Raw genomic sequence first — 22526 nt, 5'->3', positions numbered from 1 at the left:
TATATTATATCAGCACATGTTCAGAGTTTGAGAAGCAACATAGTAGCTTAAATAAAAGACATTTCTCCTTGAAACTAAAACACAAAGAACATCATGTGACCTGAAAAGGCTGCAGTTCATCAGAATAATCCTTCAACAGATTGTCGATACGTCGATCTCTTATCAGATCAGCAGTCGTTTGAAGAAAAGGCACTTTTTTTGGGGGACGTCGGGGGTCGTTTGACTCCCTCATTGTTTCACTGAGAGTGAGCTGATGCATTGCACACACACAGACACACACACACAAACACACACACTATCAGCCCACCTGGCTTGTGGGAGCTCCATAGTGCAAAGTACTGTATGTAAATCCTCCCATAGTGCATCTCTCCTCCCTTCCTCTGTTTAAGTAACCGACTGAACTCCTCTTTAAAATGTTCCAGTCTGCAGAAAACTGTCAACTTTTATTCTTCCACATAACAGAAAAATGCTTCGGGCTCTGGGAAACAGAAACAAATCACAACTTATTCTCTTTTTTTTTTTTACTTTTTACCACAGTTTTTCTCTTTTTCTGTCCGACTAAATGTTTTTCTTTCTTCATATCAACCAAAAAAAAAAAAAAGAAATTGTTGTAAAATGCAGAACGAGCTGCATTATTACCATTGCTTGAAATGACAGAACTTATTTGAATCTAAAATAAAAAAGACCAATGTTGTAACACAAAATGTTTGCAGTAACACCTGCGTGAAGCAGTAACCTGAAATTTGTTGTCGTCTCTCCAAAAAAACCAAAACAAAACTCACATTAAGGTTGTAACTGGTCGACAGAGCACTTCATAAGATATATTAAATTTTATTCCCTTCATAAATAAACGCAAACATCTTCCCCTCCCCTCACATTACCTCTATTTACATTTTGTACAAAGTTTTTTGGTAGAAACAGAATCTTTGGGCTGACTGATGAATGAAATGTCTTTTTGTCCTCGTGTAACTAACCGGCCTCCATCGTTGACAAGAAAAATAAAAAAGAAAAAACAGTTCTTTGGTTCCTCGAATGCAGCAGTGAGATGAGAGTCCGGTTCAGACCACAGAACCTGAGCCCGAGTGAGCAGAGAGAGAAAAAAGAGGAAGAGAAGAGGAGCTTTGGTGTCCATCTGGGCTCACCTCTGCAGACAGGTGCGCTCACTGATCGAGAGTAATCTAAGGCAAGAATCTGTGCCGCCATTTTGAGAAGAGCTACGTGTACCAATGTGGGCATCCTTGGATAACAGCAGACCATAAATATCAGAATAAAAATCCTAAATTGAACAAAGGAGTCAAATTATTATAATTATCAAAACCAGCATGTCCAAGAACGTGACACGTGTTTCATGACATGACTCCTAAATCATTGAAATGTGACTTTTTCAGTTTTTGTCTGTCTTGTCCCATTGTGTATGCTGTCAGAAAAAAGTTCATAAATCAAAACATATCTGCCAAAGCGATAAAACACCCAGCCTTGTAATACTTCTACTAAGTCCAGAATCAAGACAAACCATGGAGATATAATTTAACTTTATTAATCTTTCTTAATATGGATGGGACAGACTTACAGCTGGTATTAATGTCAGTAACTCTTGCCAACTAATAATACAGTTATACTTTGTACAGTTTAATTAGTTAGTTAGTTAAAAGCTGATATTTTATTTTTACCCAGTTTAGAAAGCCTTGACTATCAGTTTAACAAACAGTTAAAAATTAATGCAATAACTGTAATAAAATTCTAATTATTTTCCTGGAAAAAAAAGCAATATAATATTTTAGCTTTATCGCTCACCCCAAGTTTAGATCCTCTTTAAGTTATTGGTCTAAGTGAATTTACTACAGATACTGGAAACAGCTGGTTAGACTAAGTAAAGTATTTATTTTCTTTAGGTGCAGTTATATTCTGGTCTGGTTAGGATGATCGCTGCAGTGGTACGATGCTGGGTTGGTGCTTTGCTCATAACAGATTAACATTCTTGTCTCTTGTTTTTGCAGCATGCATGAAAAATAAAGATTTTTCTCAGAGTTTCTGGACGGATGACAGCATACAGCCACACAAGGCCTTAACAATGTGTGCCTTCCACATATAAACAGTACGTAGCTCCTCACAAGATGGCTGCCAAAAACCCTGCCTAGCACTATCAGTGGCCGTTCTAGCACTGTGTTTGTGTGTCCATATTAGGAGGCGTTGAGCACCGAGCGGCTGTAAAGCGTTTGGTAATAGGCGCCTGAGTCCATGGTGGCCGGGCTTGGACTGTCGTAGATTTGCTTGGCCCCCATGGGGGAGCTGCTGTAGCTGTTGTAGGCCATGACCTGGTCCTGGTAGGACTTCAGGTCCATCTTCTGCTCGTTGGACATGAGGTTGGTGATGGAGAAAGGGTGGTTGAAGTTGTAGTGGGGGTCCAGGGACTTGAGGGCGTCGCTCTGGAGATCCATGTGCTGCTGCATGGTGCTGGGTAGAAGGTGGGAGGTGCTGGTTAAAGGGTGGGAGTGGAGGAGTGGGTTGGAGGAGGAGGAGGAGGAGGTGCCAGAGAGGGATAAGGAGGATGGGGTGGAGGAGGGAGGACTGTGGAGGTGCGAGGAAGACAACGGAGGGCAGTCTAGAGAAACCAGGGTGTTTCTGTGAGGCTGATCGTCTGAGGAGCCCGGGTGGGAGTTATCTGAATGGGCGGAGTCGGCTCCCTCTGATCCACCTGAGGGGCTCTGATCCTCCCCCAGGTGGTCTCCGTTGTGGCCCCCTTTCCCAGAGCCCACCTCCTGGTTCTTGCTTCCCTTCTTTGAGGCCTTGTCCTCGATCTTGAAGCGCTTCTGGCGCCTCAGGTAGCAGCCGTTCTCGAACATGTTGCCTGACTGCGGGTGCAGCGTCCAGTAGGAGCCTTTGCCCGGCTTGTCTGGCGAGCGGGCCACCTTCACGAAGCAGTCGTTGAAGGATAGCGAGTGGCGGATGGAGTTCTGCCAGCGCTGCTGGTTCTCCCGGTAGTAGGGGAACAGGTCCATGATCCACTGGTAGATCTCGTTCAGAGTGAGCATCTTGCTGCTGCTCTGCTGGATGGCCATGGTGATGAGGGAGATGTAGGAGTACGGCGGCTTGGCGTGGGTCAGGGAGCGGCGGTACGGCTTAGGAGGGATCTCCTTGGGCCCCGCCCGGTTCAGGGACCCAGTCGGGGTGTAGCTTAGCTGACTCATGGACTGGCCCATATTCTGGTAGTGGGACAAAGAGCTCAGCGAGCCTGGAGCAGCTGGGCCCAGCTGGGTCAGGGAGCCCGAGTTAAGGGACGAGGCCACGGGCGAGAGGGACATGTGACCCGGGCCGGAGCCCATGGAGGCCAGGGGGGAGCTGCTGAGGCTGGAGCTGGGGTACGCCATGTTCATACCTGCAGGCGAGGCCGTGGCCGTGTTCAGGTTGATGTAGCTGTTGATGGTTCCCATGGAGCCCATGGAGCCCAGACCAGAGTTCATGGTGCTGGGGGAGGAATACATCTGGAATCAAAGGAAGAAAGGAAAACAACATTTGGTTGAAAACTGGTTTCCCTCAAACAGGTTATATTTAAAACTAGTGGTGGTTCTGGAGGGTGGCACAGAGTCTGTAAATGCCACCCTATTTATAGGCTAATGAACCTTTCATACAGAGCACATGATGACTTGTGCTCTCAGAAAACTTCCAACTGTTTCTGATAGCTGAGCAGTACGGCCAATATCTGCTTATTATGATAATTTAACTCGTGCCACTGCAGGAAGGCCTCAAAATCTCCAATTCTCTCTCAGTGGAAAAAACAGCAACACGGTAAAAGAAAATGCAGCAAATAATGAAAGCTTGTATAAAGTATTCTGAAAAATGTGCAAAAGCAGATACTCACAGGACATTTTACATTTTAACGGACCCTTTCAAAAAGGAAAAGGAAAAAGTCCAGGCAGAAAATTTTGACTTAAGTGATAAAGTCAATATAATTTTTCACTACTTTGTCAATAACATCTGCCAGAACTTTAATCTCCTTCCTGACTCTCCAGTTTAGAGTCAAATGGAGCGGGACATTTTCCCAGCAAGATAAACTAACTCCTGGGGCTTTTTTTACCCCTGAAGACAACTTTAGTTCCTACTCAGAAATCTGAAAAAGAACATTTCAAATTTATGTATTTCTTTTACTAAACATATTTACCCTCAAAGAGAATTCTTTTTTTTCTTTCTTTTTTTTTTTTTTTACCATTTTGGCCCCTGGAAAGGAACACCAGTACTGCATTCAGACATTTTGTTGCATTACAAATGTTTGGGGAAAAAAATTGATTTTGATTTTTAAAAATATGTTAAAAGTTAAATTTGGTATTTTACATTTTGTGTGTGTTTGTGTGAAATCAGATGACTGAGGAAAAATACCTGATTGTGAGTTGTGAGTCTACCTGCTGACAAACAGCTTGGTTTGTGTAATTCATAGACAAATAACCTGAATGCAACCTCGTGCCTCAGCTTTGAAGAAAAAAAAACTGTTTTTAACAACAGAAATCCATCAAACTAAAAAACGCTGAAGGAAAAGTTCTTGACTTTTGGAAGCTGCTGGGATTCATTGATGTAAATTAAAGTTTTTGTGTGAAACAAATGTGAAATGTGGAGGAAAATCAGCCTAGATCTCCATTTAAAAGGCGCCTCTTATCAATGCACAATGAGGCTCTCAGTGCGCGCAGACAGGACATGGATTTCACACCGAGATGTTAAAACCTGAAAATGCGTAAAAAGCGCGTCATGGTGCCTCTGAGCTCAGGCGGCCTCCTGGGAAAAAAACAAGCTGCTCAACATTTTAACTCAAATAAAAGAAGGCCGTTTGTACCCCCCGACCCCCCCCCCCCTTTTTGTTTTATAAAGATTAATAACTTAAACAGTTTTAATGTTTCCTTAAAGTATTAATTCCCACAAAATGCGTAAAAACGGAGCCTGCGGGGATAAAAAAGGACCCCAGCCCGTAGTGGTTAAATATTGTCAGACTCTTTCTTCTGAGTAATTTCATCAGGTTGAATCGAGCTGAGGTGAGAAGTGAAGCTGCTGATGAAATTAACTTTAATTAAATTAAAGAGGAAAAAACAATAAAGGTTGTTTCTTTGACGCCTGAACTTTTAACAAAGGTTTATCCGCCGCAGAAGCAAAGAGGAGGAAGATGAATCCAGGAGAGAATTCCTTTTAAAATCATTTCATTTAAAAACAAACAAATAAATAAACAACAAATAAAAAACAAAATTTAGAAAACTATCAAGTTATTATTGAATGCATTTGTTTTTAAATTTTGCCAGTAAACAATAATGAAGTTTCTGCTTCTTACTTTATAATTTGCACAAAATAAATAAATTTACTATTTTCCTCTTTTGTCTGTTGTTGCGATTTTAGATTTCGTTAATTATTGATTGGCATCTTCCTTAAGGAAAAAAACCTCTGACAGAAGTGTTTGTTTGGGTTGTTCTGATAATATCAACACTTCTAGAAGACTTTATTGTAGTAATCTTAAGATTTTGCAATATTTTTTGTTTTGCTTTTATCGCAGAAGCATTTTCTTTCCTCAAAGTTTTGCTGCGCAGATAAACTTGTTAGCTCTTTTTCAAACCCCCCAAACATTTCTACCATTTAGAAAATACAAACATCCAACCAAACGGACTGTTAAACATCAGCCTGAGCTGCTTTTACCTCGCTGGCCTCGCTGTAAAAACTATTCCACTCTGGTAAATCATGTGCTTCCATCTTCACGGAGCTCAACATCCCAAACACGAATCTCAAGAGGAGAAGAATTGATCTAAGATTGGATCTTTTTTCAAAAAATGCAAAACAAATGTAAAATCCTCAGCAAAGATTCAGGGAAAAAATCCAGACAGAAAACCGGAAAGTTGCCTCCTGTTGCCGAAATTATTCAACAGTTTTAGGTGAAAAATGCGGCGCTCCCGGGAATAATTCAGTCCGTTTTTCTTATTTGTCAGTCATCCATTGTTTTGAAACTTTGTTGGAGTTTAGGTAAAGGGGCAGACTTCCCCTTCTGGCCCGTTTGCTTCTTCCTTTTCCACCTGAGGCCGAAGGGACGCAGCTAGTGCCGGACGGAGGAGCAGCGCGCAAACACAGTGAAGAACTCTGGACCTCCGGTTCTTATAAGGTGCTGCCGGGTCCCGCCCCGCGCTGGGATCCGAGAAGGACTCAGCGCAGAGGGCCAATGTGGCCCCCTGGTGTGCTGTATATTGGCCCGGCGGCAGCTGGGCCACCCGGGCCCGCAAACTCCTCCTGGTCAGAAGTTTGGAGGTTTTAAAAATATATTATTCAATTTTATATATATATATATATATATATATATATATATATATATATATATATATAATTGTTTTGAAACTTTGTTGGAGTTTAGGTAAAGGGGCAGACTTCCCCTTGTCTTTTCAGACTTGTCTTTTCATTACGTCACATTGTTTCACATCAAATGTGACGTAATGAAAAGACAAGTTTTATGTTTTTGGTTGTAAACTTTAAACTCATAAAACATTTTTTTGTTTCATAAATGACTCATAAGTGACCTTTTGTTGTTATTCGTATGCATATGTGTGTGTGTGTGTGGGGGGGAATACCTAAATTAGCAAGGAATCACCTTAAATCTCGTGAAACCCTTTTCAGATCCTGGGTTCTGATAGTCAAACTAATTGCCACAGATAAAAACATCACTTGTAAATATTTGACTATTATAAAATATCAGATTATCACAGATCTTTATCAGAAAAATCTCAAAACAACAAAACTTTAAAGGAATTTGGCTGTTTGTTTTGTGCGTAAAATGTACCCGTTTGGTGTCAGACAGCTGTGCGCGTAATGGGCATCAGCTGGATGTGAAATCCTCTACAGCCTCCTCTTACTGCCTGAAAGCTGCGGCTGGATGTGGAGAAGAAATACAACAATCCCGGGGTAAAGGGTCGGACTCTTGTGCTGTGGAATCCACATCGGGCATGAGCGCAGACGGACGCGCGTGAATGTCAATGCCTCTGCCTAATGGGAGGTGAATGGAGATGTAATTGATGCGCACGCGGGTGGTCGACGGGATTTAAGTGTGAGAAAAATCCCAGAGGAAAGAACAGGAAGTGAATCAGCTGAAATAAAATAAAATAAAAGGAGACCAGAGTGTTGGAGAGATTTGAACAGATCCGTAAGGCGCCCATCAAGGCCGTGCTGCCTTCAGGAACAGGGAACATTCAGGAACTTTATCCCTGAATATGAAGCTTCTTTAACTTCCTTCTCACCTGGGGAGTGATTAGCCTATCAGGCTTTTACAAAAAGCTGTCAGGTCGATAAACACGTGGGATGAACCGACACCTTGGTGGTTTAATGATGTCATTAAGTTGGAAAAAGATGGTAAACTTCGGCTTCCAGCCTCTGATTGAGACGTTTTAAATTTTTATCCTAATTCTTTTATTATTTCAGAGTATCTGAGGACCTGACAGCCTTCTTGAATCTGAGAAAAAGAAACAGTTTGATTGTAAATGTGGGGAAAGGATTTTAATTTTTTGGGCCATTTGATACTCCTTTCATTTCATCCCCAGCAGTTTTTAGGGTGTTCAGTCAGTTCACAGACAAAATAAGACTCGGAGATCAAAAGTTAGATTTGAATTATTTATTAAGGTTCTTTAGCTGGTTGCCCAGAACCTTATATATTTATTTAAATTAATCAAATACCAAAAAAAGAAAATGTAGGCCGCTTGACTGGGCGGGCCTTGTCCAAAGTGGGCGGATCCATGCTTTAGTCACGCCCCCTTGCTGGATATCATATTCTTAATGCAGCACGATTTTAATCTGAGAAAAGCACATGGTTTGTTACTTTCAGATTTAATAAAAGCCCAATGAAACGGTCTCATCCATCAGATCGGATGGCTCTGAGTTCCTGCTGAATATGTCAGTATTTTTGTTGTGATGCATCTTTTCAAAGCTTTTCTCACGTCGTGATTCTTCCTGTCTGTGTGGGCTGTTTGTCATGTCAATGGGCCCTCCATATGATCCATTATCACCTCTGTAATTGGTTTAACAATAGCTGTAATGAGCTGACTTTAACGACGTCCTGTTTGCAACAAAACAAGAAGCTCTGATGATTTACTCCACATTTTCAACCTGGAAGCTCAGTTTCAGGTGACTTAGCAGAACTTTTCTTTATGGTTTGAAGTTCCAACAGGAATTTATTACACGTAATCTGTTAAAGGAGAAAAAAAGACAAACCTGTCTGCAGGATCTGCTCCTTTAGGCCCTCATGAGCGCCACCCTGTGGTCTTTATAAAACAACACACCCAGTCTGATCAGTGCTGGTAAAAACTGAATCACAAGTTCTGATTCTGCAAATATAAACCCAACAGAACCAGACGAACATCTGCTCCTGTCAGGAGAGAAGAAGCAACTTTATCAGATCACTCAGATAATATTTAACTTGAGTTTGGATTTATTTAACTGAATGAGATTAAATAAAATCACCTGCATGAAAGCTGACAATGTCTCAGGTTTAATTTGATGATTTTTATGATCCTTCAATTAAAAAACTGAAAAATATTGAACAAATTTGTGTCTTAGCCACAGAAGGTGATAATGTTTTTACCTGTCGTGTTAGCAAAATATCTCAGGAACCACTGGACATATTTTAATGAAACTCAAAGTAATCACAGGATGAAAATCTACAACCCGATCTAACAATGAGATGGAGCGTAACGTCATTAAAGGTTTGACAAAACGGCTCCAACTCCGTTTTAATCTGTTCTGAAAGGCGGCGGGTGATATGCATTCCCTTAATGAAACGCCAGGTCTTCAGTTTTTCTCAAAACAAGCTAAAAAAACCATCCCAGTCTGACTGATAAATCTAAAAAACAACAAGAATATGTAGGTTTCCATCTGCTTTATTGATGGTTTCTATTTTGTACATGAAGCTGCAGTAAAACCAACAGATCTACAAAACAAATAATAAAAAGGTACATAAAGGAAAAGAAAGCGGGATGCAGAGAAACAATAAACAGCTGCAGATAAAAGGAAAAGCCGATCGAAGGTTTAATCATTGACTGGAAAATCAAGAGTCCGTTGAACTTCCCCCTGAGGTTCCCACACACAAACTGATGGTGAACTGTTTAAGAAAGGCACTTTAACAAGGGATTGCATTACATATCAGTGCATATTCTATTTAAATTTCATTTACACCTGATCTGTGGGATATTCTCTGCCGGACACGACAAACAGTTAAATCCCAAAGGTGAAGCAGAACGCGTTGCTCTGTAAACCGTTCGGGCCAACCCCGCTCAACAGATTCTCTTTAAAACATTTACATCCAGAAACTTCAAGCTGGGCTTATACTGACCTTTGGTTTGCGTGTGCGTCGGTACTGATGGGTACGTCCTGCACATAAAGGGAGAATCAACTCCAAACTGCTCCGATTAAATGCCCCCGACCTTTTTAACCAATCCAACAAACTCGGAAAAGTCGACAAATACATTCAATATCTGTGTGGGAGGCAAATTATTACAGAAAATATCTCTTTATTAGGTGGATTCTCCCTTAAAAACAAAAGGTTTAAGAAACAATTGTTGTTTGATAAACATTTCTCAAACTGTTGCATATACTATGACTAAAGGATTGCACAGAAATACCAGAACGGTTCTTTACATGATATAACATTTTACATTCTAGTATAAAATATAGTCCTAGGTTTCTCAATAGATATCTTTTCTTATACATTCGGGGTAAAGCGAAGGCTGGGCTGGATTTGTACTAAAGCGAATATTAAACACTGAGAGGGTCTGCTCGGTACACTGACAGAAGAACGGGTCGGCTACACGGCGAACATTCAGCTTTCTGCGGACGCAGAGAAAAACGTTATTACTGGCTTTTTGTTTGTGTTTTAAAGCCAAAACATTGAAGGTGAATTTGAAATTTAAATAACAGTTTGTCTCTCCTGACTAAGGGTTGTCTCTTGAAGTCAAAAAATTATTTTTTTAATGTTTATCAGTTTGTTTTGAAGGTTTTTTTATTTTACTGAGAAGACTTCACTTCACTACAGTCAGGACTGACTTCTTGATGCTGTTCTAAGTTATAAACTGTGGTTTATAACTTAGAACAGAGCGCTGAGAAGATCTTTGAGCATGTAACAGGGATGGGCAGAGGGAAGTCTGATTAAAGCTGGGAAATCTGAAGAATTAATTTGAAGTTCCTGACGGTTTTTACTGGTTTTTCCTGTCAGAATCCGTGCAAATCCTTCCTCCATGTTGATCCATTAGATCTGTGAAAAGTTCCCCAGCTAGCAGGATTAGCATCAGCACAGATCTCTGCACCTGAAGCCTTTGTTTCATTAGAAGGGTTTCAGCTGAGGACATTTTATTCCCCACAAGTCTTGCCTTTCATGAGTAAATGATGGAATAAACAGGCGCTGGGAGAAGCAGGAACTGCTCCAAGCTGGTCTCATGTTTGTAGCGTTGGGGCTAAAATCAAATAATTACAGACGTATTCAAAGTGTGTTTTTGCTTAAAACGCCCATCCCCGTGTAGCTCTTTTCACACAGTCAGTGTTATAATAGTCAGCATCAGATTCTGGCATGTTTTGGCTTTTAACACAGAAATGTGAAACATTCAATCAGCTCAGCGGCAGCCGGCATCCATGACACGGTGGCCAGATTTAGGTAAGGTGCGTCTAAAAACAAAAGAATCTTTTGCGTCTTTGGAGTGAGAGACACTCCATCTTTTCATGAAGACAAAAAAAATTAACATCAGTTTGACTTCATCTGTCTTTTTGCGCCATGAAAACTCAAACGTAGCTGAAGTTTACTCGTGGGAGCAAACGTGATAAGAAAACATCAAATCTGTAGTTTTCCTCCCTTTGGTTCTTGTGGAGGCTCGGAGAAGAGGACAACACCGAACTTCACAGGTCTGTAGTTCAGACGAAAACGAAGGAGAGAATGATCCGACTCCTGAATTCTGAGCTGTTCAGATTAATAATCTAATAATTTAAATCAGAACGTCAGCAGCTGGACAGCTTTGTGACTTATATGATCCCCTGTGATACAGTCTGAGATCAGGTTAGTTAAATGTTTTGTGCTTTTTCTTGCACATTAGTGGGTGTACTGCCACTGAACCTCGCTGAGCTACTAGAGAAGGGTTATCTGAAACTTTAAAGGTCACGCTTACTCCAACCAACCAGGATATCGTTTCCGATGATCACAGAGAAAAATAAACCCTCTTATATCTGATCGGTATTCGTCTTGTTCTTAAGCACTGTTCAAAGAATTCTGATCATGTTGAAATTTGATTTGAGACAATTTCTGAGATTTTCTTTAAAGATTTATAAATTTCAACGTGTTCGGATGCTGTCAGCTTTTATATTTCTGTCTGCTAACGACAGCTAGCTGACCAAAAATAAATAAATAAAAAAAATTATAGAATCATTATTTTAACTCAAAGAAATTAAAAGTGTAGCCACCGTTCATCTGTTTAGTTGATTATTTTGAGTCCAACAGCACATCAAACAGGTAATTTTTCTTTTTGTCTAAATAAAAAAAGGAGATTCCTTCTCAGAAAGTCTGAATGGTAAACTTATGATGCTGTGAAAACGCAAATAATGAGGAAGAATTTTACATTCTGTTTACATGATGACGATAGAATTTAGGGGTAGAAAAAGTTGTTCTAAGCAAACTTTGCTTTTAAAAAGCGATTATGAGAAGGCAGGCTGGAAACTTTAGTCAGACCTGCTGAGTTAACAGAGGTGAGACCTTCGGAGCGGAGGGTTGTGATTTGTGTGTTCCTCCTCAGGGTCCCTCAGCGGTCCAGTGTAGACGTCCCCTTCTGTGTTGGATCTGATTCTGAGGCAGAAAGATCAAACAAATAAACCTTTAATACAGGCTTTAATATTAAAGCTGAAGAAGAAAACCTGAGAGGACGTTCAGCCCGAGTAAATGAAGCTGTTGTTCCAAAAGTAAAACTGTGATATCGAATTACTAACTCAGGACAAAATAACTGAAATATACATTTTCAATATTAGTTTTTAACATGGAAATAATGAGCTGTGGTCATAAAGAACTGAACATCGTTTCTCCAGAGCTCCCTAAAGGCCAGATGTTGTCAGGTGGGACGACCTGCCTGTTGCTGTGTCGGGTCCTCGTTGTCACTGAAATCGCCATCACGTCTCTCTCTCTTTCTTGACAGTAACATCTCCGCCTCCACCTCCACCTCCACCTCCACCTCCAGCTCCAGCTGCTGCTGCTCCACTCCCCGATCCAGATGTTGGTGCAGGTCCCTGCCCTGTGCCGGGCCCAGATGCAGCAGCTGATGCTGATCCTGCTGCTCCGGAACCAGTGCCCAGGATGGTGGAGACCTCGCCCTGCATGAAGGCCCAAGGGGGGCTGTTGGGAGAGTTATCCAAAGGACAGCGCTCTCCACTGGGGCAGTACACCTCCCCATCGCCCCGTCGACTTTGGATGTACACTCTTGTGCAGGGGAAGCAGAACCTACATTTGGAGGAGATACAGGAGCAACACAAGGTTGACTAAGTCACATTTGCACACTAATAAAAGCAACAAACACCTGTTTGACCCCGAGTAGCATAGCTACCTTAATACCTCTCACAAAAAGAAAAAAATAGCAACACAAACCTATGTCCAGGTACGGATGGACACTGGACAAAGTGTGTGTCTTCAAGTCTCTCATGACACAAGGTGCAGGACAGAGTGTTTCCAGTTGAATGGTTGTTGCTGGTGGATGCTGATCCCAGCTCAGAGGCACCGTTGTTGGGCAACGCTGCAGCAGTGGTGGCTGCCTCTGCCGACGTGCTGGACCCCAGGGGCTCCCCTCCGGACCTCACAGTAGGAGGACGGGGCTGCCTGGCTGGAGATGAGGCAGGCTTAGGACTCGTCTGGCTCACACCTCCAGCCATGGAGAAGGATGAGGAGGGCAGGCTACTTTTGCTGGCGCTGGTGCTGGACTGGCTCTGCGACTTGGCTTGGTTCTGGGAGGAGCTGAGCTCCCTCTCCAGCTCTGGAGTGATGAAGGGGGATATTCCCATCCCAATCCCGAGCTGCCTGCGGCTCATCTCAGCCAGCACCGGTGCGGGGAAGATCATGGGGCTGCTCATAGGAGCTGTCCTGGCGGTCAGACCGGCTGGCATGCCCGCCAGCAGCCCCTGGGGAATCCCTGCGATACTCTGAGTTACCAAACTGGGGGGGATTGCAGCCCCGAGCATGGGTCTCCGGCTGCTGCTGGGGCTCTGACGGTTCACCTCTGGAGGCGGCTGGCCGTCGCGGTGGAGCCCGTTGGGCGGCACACGACCCCCGGACGATCCGGTGCCCTCTCCTCTGCCTCCCCTGTCCCCCCTGTCGAAGCGGTCGATGTGCTGCCTGCCGCCGTCTGCGGAGGACTCCGACCTGCCGGCTAATGAGCCGTGCTTGTTGGGAGACGGACCAGGTGACCTGACGTTCCCGTCCTGTATGCCGTGGCTCCGCTTCAGCTGTCGGGCGCTCGCTATGAGGAATTCGATCTGGTTAGCCCCCTCGTAGTTAACGCAGCCCCGACAGACCACCTCGCTGAAGTCCCACACCACGGTCCACGGCATCTTCGGCAGGTCGCACAGGTAGCACCACTGGCGCCTGGAGGAGGAAGAAGGGGACGACATTGCTGCTGGATAGCCGCCTACCTGTTTAACCTGAGCAGCGTCGAACGATGCTAATATGCTAGCGCCAGTTAGCTGCGGGTGCACGCCCTCTTTTTTTCTGCCCAAATTCTGCCTCAACGGGTCCAACACCGCTTTATAAAAACCTCACACATTCTAAAGATGTCGACTCAGATCAAACATCGGAGTCGTTTCCGCTCCTTTCCATATATTTGTTTTGTTTACCCACTTCGGCCTACTTCTACACGGCTGTCAACGGCTTTCCAGACGGACGGTGGAACGTTACGTAACCGCCCGCGGTGCATTGTGGGAGTTTGTGTTTTCTCGCTGTTGTTACCAACACTAACTTCCGCGGTAGAAACTACAGCCCACATTTGACACGGAAGTGAAGCGATTAAAAGGTCACAGTTGAGTTTTTTTTTGTCAACACATGTGGATCTCCTCACAGCCATGCGTGGTGCGGTAGAAACCATTTTACAGCTGTAGTTTTAAAGTTTTAAAGAATAAAAATGCCAAAAGACATTTCATCGTCGTCGTCGAGCGAAGACGAAGCGGAGAATCCGGCTGCGACGGAACCGACAGAACCCAGTGAGATCCCACTCTTTGTTGGTTTCATCAAATAGGTGTAACAAATTGCTGAAATGCTTGGAAATATGTTTGATTTGAATTCAAGAGAGAAAGCGTTTCTGACAAAAAATAAAATGGCGACACAGATTTTGTCAGGTTCAGGCTGATACAAATTATTTTTATTTTTCTGTCGCATTAAACAGATTGCTGTGTTTTATTTATGCATTTACTTATTCAGACCTGCCAGGTTTAAAGATTAACAGATGGGTCCTTCATAGATGCTCATTGCAAAATATAAAGTAAAAGGTTTACTCTTAACTATATCAGATGGTGCAGCTTGAAAGAGTTATATTGATGTGCAGTTCTGAAACGCAGGTATGCACTCAACGTAAACAAAGCTTGGCTGAATCCACCAAAAACAATGTGGAAGCTTGAGTCACGTGACTGACCTACATTAGGCTGACTTCAGTCTGTTGTGTTTTATATATTGGTTAAATTTCCCCTCAAAATTTTAAGTTTATTTCAATTTCGAAATTACCGGGGGGTAAATATTTACAAATACATCAAAATACTTACACTTCTGCATCCCAGCAAGCTCTTTTATAGACGTCACCACTTCAGCTGTTTCTGTAGGTAAACAAATTTCCTTACAAACTTTTAATTTAAGGACACATTAACCACTGAAATGTGAGGTACTCTGATCTAATACCTTTTATCGTTCAGATGTTTATTTTATGATGAAATAATTCAACGTGTTTTTGTTTGTTTCCACAGACAAGAAGACTAGAAAGTACGAGTGTCCTCAGGACTTTGTGTCTTTCTGCCACGTGCCGTGCAGCAGCAGCCTGTCAGACAATCTGAGGAACGGCGAGAACGAGCTGTGGCTCATTAAAGCGCCCGCCAGCTTCAGCGCCGAACGGTCGGTACACTCTGTTCCCTTTTCATCTTTTCCCCTGCTTCCTGAACGCCATCAAACTTTTACAGGAACGTCTTCAAAAATGTATATTCTCAGAGAAACTTCAACAGCCACAGGCTCGACCGAAGGCTGAGTTTGTTCATTTTCGTAAGACAAAAGACTTTTTAAACAACTTTTTGCTGTTATCTCCATTTCTTTAACAAGTAAAAACCAGCTGAAGTTCTGCTGCAGCTTCACAGCTCTGTGTTTTTTATAGCTTGTAATGAATACCTTTAGAAACATTTGGAAACATTTTACACCAGGACACCTTGTTGTTACTGTTATAAACAACCATCCAGGCTGTCAGCAGAACGAGACATGTTTGGATCTTAGATCCACCTTATCTGACAAACTGGTGTGTTTTGTGTCTGACATGTAGTTTTAAGTTACAAACTCCCACTTTGGACGGTCGTTCAGTTTCCTTGTTGCTTCATGAGAGCAGAGAAGTCAGAAACATCCACTCATGATGTAAACTAACTCTCAGTCACTTGTTTTCAGTTTCCGAGGCGTGAAGGTTCCCCTCTCAGGTCTTCAGACCCTGAAGGTTCCCTCCCCTGCAGCGACCGGCGGAGGCCAGCAGATCTACAGCGTCTTGGCATCGAGCCTCTGCTCCTCAGAGCTCTGGCTCCTCACCAGCGACAGTCGGGCTTCGGGCGGCGCCACTTTCGGCCCGGCGTTTTCAGGCCTGCTGAACATATGCGAGAGTTATGGAGACAGCAGCACCAACCAGGCCCCCCGGGTCATCCCTGCTGCTCCGGCGCCCTCCATTCCTCCCGGCCTCAAACAGCGCTTCCACCCCTTCGGCAGCAAGACCCCCACTCTCACCTACGTGGCAGAGAGCGAGGCGGACGGCGCCGCCTTCGGGCCCTCATCCACCACCCTCCGACCCCGGGTGGTCAAAAGGTTCTTAGAAGAAGCGGGTCCCGAGGCCGAGGACAATGACGAGGAGGACGCCAGGAAAAAGAAGAAGAAGAAAAAGAAAGAAAAGCGGACAAAGTCAGAACAAATGGAGGAGGTTCTGAAAGTGAAGCAGGAACCTGTTGATCTATTCCAGGAGGTGGAGAAGATGAAGAAGAAGAAGAAGAAGAAGAAGAAGGACAGGGAGCAGGAGGAGGTGGAGGAGGAGGAGGAGGGACTGGAGCCCAGTGTGAAAGTGAAGGTGGAGGAGGTGTCTGTGAAGTGTGAACCGGTGGACGTTTATTATGGCGACGCAGCAGAATCCCAAGGAAAGAAGAAGAAAAAGAAAAAGAAAAGCAAACCTGATGAGGACTGATGTTTGGTCTCTGTGTTCAGGACAGATTAGCAGAAAATGTGGAGTGTCTATAAACTGGATTCATTCAGCGTCTTTAAAACTTTTATTTTCTCATGTTGGAGCAGAAACTGAAAGAACGTTTGCAGCTGCAGGCATCAGCAGCAGGATGGAAAGAAAAGGATGATTTTAAGGAAGAATTTCTTCATTTTCTGCCAGTTTCTGTCAAATTGTGGTGGATTTTCTGGGGTTCCAGTCAAACTGTTGCCGGGTTTATTTACACATGCAGTGCTGCCGGTTTGGCAGCTGAGCTGATCTGAGGACAGATTAATGAGACGGTGTCACACCAGATATGCTGCTTGCTGTTGTTCTGGTAAACGGTCTGAGTCATGATGTGGAGATGAAAACACAAAATAAACTTCATATAAATGGAAAACAAAGTTCTTCTCTTTTTTCTTTCTTTGGGTCGTGAACCTGGCATTTCAGAGCAAATAGCAACATTTTCCTCTGACGCCGTGTTGGAGCAGTGATTTCATCCAGAAGGAATGGAACCTGAATTTGTTTTTAAATCCTACAAAAACTAAAAAGTTAGGAATTTAAAGATGAGTAAACTTCCAGAGATCAGAAGAAAGAACAACAATTTAACACCAGTTGTGATATTTTATTAGAATATGAAAAAGTTTGGCTCTTTTGGGAAGAGTGAGCTTTAACTTTTGTAACTCTTATAACTGGTTCTGTTTTTGTCTTCCTGCTCATTTTAGCTGTTTGCTATGGTTCTGCTGCTTTTAGCCTCGAGCTGTGTGGTTACCACGGTAACCCTACTAAGCCGCTTTCAGCAGCTTTACCATTTTTTATTATTATTTTGGTTCTTTTTCTACGACTTACACAGTTTATGCATCAAAATGTAGGCTTTTGTTGGAGGATTATTTGGTGTTCTGTAACATTTTGCTGCGATGCAATGAATCTCCCTGAACACATGTATAGGTTTTATTTCCACATAAAACTAACCCGTGCAGGAAGCACCTCCTGATCTGCTCTGTTTCGTGTCTGCTGCCAAACCTGTTTTTTTTTTTTCAGGTTCCAAGCTAATAAATCTTCCCGTTTCCACACATGTGTGTGTTTGTTGCAGCAGAGAAGTGAGCGGCTCTGACGGGAAGATGGCGCCACAGACCAGAATGTGGGTCGCGCTGGGCGCTGCAGGATGCATCCTCTGGACATTTTAAAGATTTTTTTATTTATTTTAATATTCAAACTGATTTTTTTTCTCTTTGTTGTAGATTAAAAGCAGAAAGCAAAGGTTTGGAATGGTTTGTTGTTGTTTTTTTAGGCGGCGAATCGTCAGATCTTTGTGACACTGAGGTGAAAAATTTCAGTCTGGGTTCTGCATCCCCCCCTCCCTGTCTCCCTCCCCTCCTCCCCCACTCCCTGCTCTGCACTGGAGTGTGGTCCTGCTTCTTAATGAGCTCAGGCACCTCTGCTGCTGTCACAGCCACCCCTCCCCTCCCACAGGCTGCAGGGCCCATTGATCAGAAGGACCTTCCCTTTTTTTAAGTCCATCAGACACACAACCACGAAACGTTAAAACCCAACAAACCAAAACGAATTTTAAGAGATGTTTTCCACAGAGGGACCGTGGCACGCCTCTCCACCGTAACGTCTTGTTTTGTTTTCTGTTGGGGAAGCAGAGAGCCGCAGATGTCAGGCTGTGGATAAAGAGGCTCTCTGTGAGGAAGAACTAACGCCAAGTTTCTGTGGATCCTCACAGGTATGTTGAATTCACAGCTTTCAGGCCGATGTGGACCTGCCTGAGCTTAAAGTTTCAGAAAAAACAAGATTTTATTTACATCACGCTGGTTAAATATCGTATTTTTAAATAACAGTACATTTCACTAGTGTCTTCACACTCCCATCTTTAAAAAAAAGAACGATTTAGATGTAAATGTAGATGTTTTGTGGTGATTAAAAAAAATCACATTATTCATTGCACAGTTACGAGGACCGAACAAAAATAAATAAATAAGTAGGAAACGAAATGCACACATTTTTCTTCTCCTATCGATGTTTAATGTGTCCTGAAATGATCTGATCTGAACTAACTTCATGTTGTTTACCTGCAGGTGTGTTTACCTGAAAACAGGTCAGGACGGCGCCCCTGGAAGAGCTGCGTCAGACGGAGAAGTCCGATCATTTGATTTATTATGCACCCTCAGATTTGTTGAGTAAAATCTGCAGAAATGTGGTGTGTTTACATTGAGTGCAGACCTGCATTTCAGAATTGCTTATCAAGATATCTGGAAAACCAGTGGGGTAAAATCTTTCAAACAGCACCGTTTGATGATTTCATATTTTGCAAAGAGTGCCTTTAAAAATCTTTAAAAACCAGAAATCTTTTCTTTTAAATAATGTTACGTTTCTACATTTCGCTCCTTTCTTCATCTTAAATTGATGTAAGATGTTTTTAGAACTACAGCAAATGACTGTCCCCTTTTTCTTTTCTTATTTTATGCAGTAAAATAAAAAATCTAATGTCATTATGTGGTGATACAGAAAAAAACTCACATTAATTCATAAAATCCTACAGTGGTTTCAGTCAAAGCAGCAGAAACGTTTCAGCCTTCATGACTCAGATTTTATTCATCGTCTCTTCAAAGGTAAATTTATTTGATAGGAAATCCTAAATATCCTCTTTATTACTGACTTAACATTTTAACTGTTGGTCACATCAGAATATGTTGTCAAAAATGAGCTTCTACAAATAAATCAAATCATTTAAGATTTCCTATCAGATGTATTAAAGAACAAGCTAACAGTGTTAAAGGCAGCTGTAGTGAATTTTAAACTAATCTTAGTGGTTTTCTGTACAGTTTTGAGTTTTATTCTGGGAGGAAATCTTAGAAAACACGTAAAGTTCTGTTTATAAACTACTTTACATGTGATATTTTCTAAGATCTGGTGAATTAAAACCAAACAAGCCATTTTGTGAAAGTCTAAAAATACACTGTTGTGTTTTGCCCTTTTTAGTGTCTGCATCTGCTGCTATTAAAGATGGGTGATCATGTAACTGCCAATGTCTGTGTCTGAAACTTCCATCTGATTAACGTTTGGAGTCAACCGGATGTTAGCCGACACAGAAATGTCTACAACTCAGTCATCTTTACAAGTCCTGAGCCTAAATATGGAGTGGTAGTAGCTGAGCATCATACTCAGAGCTCTACACACTGTGTGATAGTTTTGCCTAAAACTTTGGCAATAATTGTCGGCATCAACCCTGTTTGTATGTTATCAAAATGTGTCTTAAACCACCAGCTTTAAAGAAGCTGTCCATCTGCAACTCACTAATATTTGGGGTTAATCCATTTTAAGATGGCTGCCACAGCTAACTGACCTTAGCTAGTACAAAAATAGCTACAACCTCAGTATAGCAAATAATATCACAAATATATCCATCATTTCTCATCATGAGGTGATCTGAGTCTAAAAGGTGGTGGGTGATTTTCATTCCAACAACAAATGCTTTAATTTGCTTGTGTTTTTTTTTTTTATTTTTTGCATGTTTAAATGTTTGCATCTTGTGTCATTTAATAAATGCACCAAGTTCAGTAAAACTAACACTTATAAAACCCCAGTGCAAAGTTCTGCAGCTGTAGTCTTTGCTAAATCATTAATGTACAGTTTGCTAATAGAAGATAATTTATTTAGTTAACCAGAACAAATATTAAACTACTTTAGAAATGCACTGAATTTTAGTTTTGTGACAATGAAATGTAAAGGATGTCTTTTAGGCAGAATATAACTTGTTTGTTTAATTTATTTTCTATTTTTTCTGACTCTTTCGTTGCAGTTGCATCAGTAGTTTGTGTGTCTGTGTCATGAGCGCGCACGAGGATGTGTCAGATCCTTGTCTCATTTCCGCCACATTGAGAGCTCTGTCAGCTAAATATCAGATGAAACACGCAGCCGGATGGAGTCCCAGAGTTTTAAACCCGGTTCATACATCTCTTCTCGCAGTAATTACAGCTTTTTGTGTTCGTCTTTCTGCACTGAACTCAGGAGATTTCTGTTCAATGCACACGATCCTGAAACGCTGCAGCACTCTGTTCCACAAATAAAACACTCAGGGCATTTATTAGTAAATTAAACTGTCTTTGCACCTAAAATAATCTTTTTAAATGAAGATGGGGGAGAATTAGAAGCGAAGCAGAGGCGCTGGGTGCAGTTTTGATGTGGGATTCAGCTCCGGAGCTGGTCAGGGATGCAGTATCTTAGCAACCACAGCTGGGCAGGTTTGTCTCCTTGAACGCAGCTCGGGTCGAGAAGTCAGCGAGGCAGCATCAGTTTGTGTCTGAGGAGCAAAAACTGACATTTTATTACAGACGAGATGTTGCTGCAGCTCTGAGAGCACAAAGGAAGTATTTACAACCTGATGGTATAAATGTAAAAACAAAAAATACAGCGTAAATGGTTTAGTTAGGGTCTGATTATAAGATGCTGTTCTCCACATTTTTGTATAATTGTTAAACCCTGAATTTATTCACTTGCACAAGTGGACATCATCTGTTTTCACATGGCTCTCTTCAGTGGATTTTCTGTTTTTAAAGTTAAAAATATTCATTCACTGAAGGAAAAAACTGCTTGTTCATGCTTGGCCAATAAAATAAAAACTTTCATGAGAACTTTAACTTTTTCTCGAATATAAAGTAACCACAGTTAAGGTACAGTTAAGACCCTTGTTAGTTTCTGATCTTTTAGGGCAAACATTTTTAAAATAATAACTTAACTGTAAGGATCGTGGAAGAATGGCAGACCAGTCAAACAAACAGTTTAAAAAAAAATCATATCAATGTTTAATGTGTCCTGAAATAAAGAAAATGTAGCTGCCAACTATCACGTGTTTGTTTACCAACAAAAACATCCGAGGTGACTGAAAATGAGTCAGCGTGGACAACAACCATAAAAAGCTGTTTGGGATGGAGAAATCAGTTCTTTACGCTCTAATTGTTGAGTAAAATATGCAGATAAAAGTGCTTTGTTTACATTGAGTGCGTACCCACATTTCATGTCGATGTATCTGAAAACTCTCAGAATAAACTCTTTCAAACTGCAGCGTTTGATGAAGTTCAGGAGGACGTTAACTTTGGAAGCTTTCCATGAGAATTGACAGACTTTTATGGGAATTAACAGGAAATAACATGGAATCCAAAATACTGACGGTTGGCCAACAACAGCTGGGGAAATTATATTTTAGCAGAATCTTGACTAAAACAACCAGATTTTGTTGCAGCACCAATGCAACACTAACCTGTCACCTTGACATGTGGGGACAGATAGTTTTGTGAAAGAAATGTGACATTTTATGCACATAAATTTAGATGTATCAGTTTTTTTGTGATTTGCAATTTACTAATTCTTCACTTTATTTAGTGTAAATACAGTGACAGAAACAGGAATTAAACCCATCATATAATGTGGATATTTTTGTTCAGACTTGTGCAGATGAATTTATAAAAGGATTACAACAACAACAACAAAAGAAAACTGCAACTGTAAGCTGTGTGGTGATGTCATCATATGCAAATTAAGTCGATAAATTTGTCTCTTTCATAAACTTTGGGTCAAACTCATTATCTGCCCATGTTTAAATTACCAAGAATCTTTAGTTAATTGTCATCAATTCCCATAATTCCAAGGAAACGTTTCCAATTTGAAATATTTCCAACATTCCCTTAGCCTAACATTTTCTGCCCCTTTGTTCAGGAGAAGTATTTTTCTGTCTGATGTCATAGTTTGCAGTGAGTAGCTTTAAGAAAACCTGAGTCAGTCAGCTTAACTCTGCAGAAGATGAAGGCTTTGAACTGAAGCCATGAGATGCTTTCAGTTTAGGTGATCTTACATAAACTGAAGGAACTCCTCAGTGGTTCCATCATAACCTTTGGACTGCTGCGACCCGGAGGGCTGACGGTTCTGATGGTTCTGCTGCACCAGCCCGTGTCTCCACTTTAACACGTTACATAAAGCAAACAGTGCAGCACACAGCCATGTGTAGCTCTGTCAGCCTTCAGATGTGTTCCTGTGGAGGTTTTCTGGCTGCTCTGCTGTCTGCCGTGGAGGAGAACCAGGATGAATAATAAATGC

At 41.9% G+C, this 22526-nt stretch overlaps 3 protein-coding genes across 3 annotated transcripts; 1 reads left to right on the top strand and 2 right to left on the bottom strand.

Moving 5' to 3' along the window:
• Positions 1-511: 511 nt before the first annotated feature.
• foxa3 (forkhead box A3) lies at positions 512-6079 on the bottom strand. The gene is made up of 2 exons (XM_017441479.3): positions 5668-6079; positions 512-3482 (listed from the first exon to the last, which is right to left on the bottom strand). The coding sequence occupies exons 1-2, from the start codon at positions 5737-5739 to the stop codon at positions 2181-2183; spliced, it is 1374 nt and encodes a 457-aa protein (XP_017296968.1). The 5' UTR covers positions 5740-6079; the 3' UTR covers positions 512-2180.
• Positions 6080-8863: 2784 nt separating this feature from the next.
• Positions 8864-13906, bottom strand: irf2bp1 (interferon regulatory factor 2 binding protein 1). The gene is made up of 3 exons (XM_017441481.3): positions 12611-13906; positions 12099-12466; positions 8864-11821 (listed from the first exon to the last, which is right to left on the bottom strand). The coding sequence occupies exons 1-2, from the start codon at positions 13624-13626 to the stop codon at positions 12139-12141; spliced, it is 1344 nt and encodes a 447-aa protein (XP_017296970.1). The 5' UTR covers positions 13627-13906; the 3' UTR covers positions 8864-11821; positions 12099-12138.
• A 23-nt stretch (positions 13907-13929) lies between these two features.
• polr1g (RNA polymerase I subunit G) lies at positions 13930-16830 on the top strand. The gene is made up of 3 exons (XM_017441482.3): positions 13930-14211; positions 14965-15109; positions 15644-16830. The coding sequence occupies exons 1-3, from the start codon at positions 14133-14135 to the stop codon at positions 16416-16418; spliced, it is 999 nt and encodes a 332-aa protein (XP_017296971.1). The 5' UTR covers positions 13930-14132; the 3' UTR covers positions 16419-16830.
• Positions 16831-22526: the final 5696 nt, after the last annotated feature.

The sequence above is a fragment of the Kryptolebias marmoratus genome, linkage group LG2, assembly GCF_001649575.2.
Source record: "Kryptolebias marmoratus isolate JLee-2015 linkage group LG2, ASM164957v2, whole genome shotgun sequence".
In the NCBI taxonomy this organism is placed as follows: domain Eukaryota; kingdom Metazoa; phylum Chordata; class Actinopteri; order Cyprinodontiformes; family Rivulidae; genus Kryptolebias; species Kryptolebias marmoratus.
The sequence above is the reverse complement of the archived record's forward strand: the minus strand, read 5'-3'. Positions and strand labels throughout refer to the sequence as shown.

Excerpts from the sequence above, each read along its gene's own strand:
- irf2bp1 (XM_017441481.3), bottom strand. The coding sequence starts at position 13,626 with ATGTCGTCCCCTTCTTCCTCCTCCAGGCGCCAGTGGTGCTACCTGTGC. Across the intron at positions 12,467-12,610 it reads CCATCCGTACCTGGACATAG|GTTCTGCTTCCCCTGCACAA; the intron begins GTTTGTGTTGCT and ends CTCCAAATGTAG.
- foxa3 (XM_017441479.3), bottom strand. The coding sequence starts at position 5,739 with ATGTTGAGCTCCGTGAAGATGGAAGCACATGATTTACCAGAGTGGAAT. Across the intron at positions 3,483-5,667 it reads TTTACAGCGAGGCCAGCGAG|ATGTATTCCTCCCCCAGCAC; the intron begins GTAAAAGCAGCT and ends CTTTGATTCCAG.
- polr1g (XM_017441482.3), top strand. The coding sequence starts at position 14,133 with ATGCCAAAAGACATTTCATCGTCGTCGTCGAGCGAAGACGAAGCGGAG. Across the intron at positions 14,212-14,964 it reads GACGGAACCGACAGAACCCA|ACAAGAAGACTAGAAAGTAC; the intron begins GTGAGATCCCAC and ends TTGTTTCCACAG. Across the intron at positions 15,110-15,643 it reads GCCAGCTTCAGCGCCGAACG|TTTCCGAGGCGTGAAGGTTC; the intron begins GTCGGTACACTC and ends ACTTGTTTTCAG.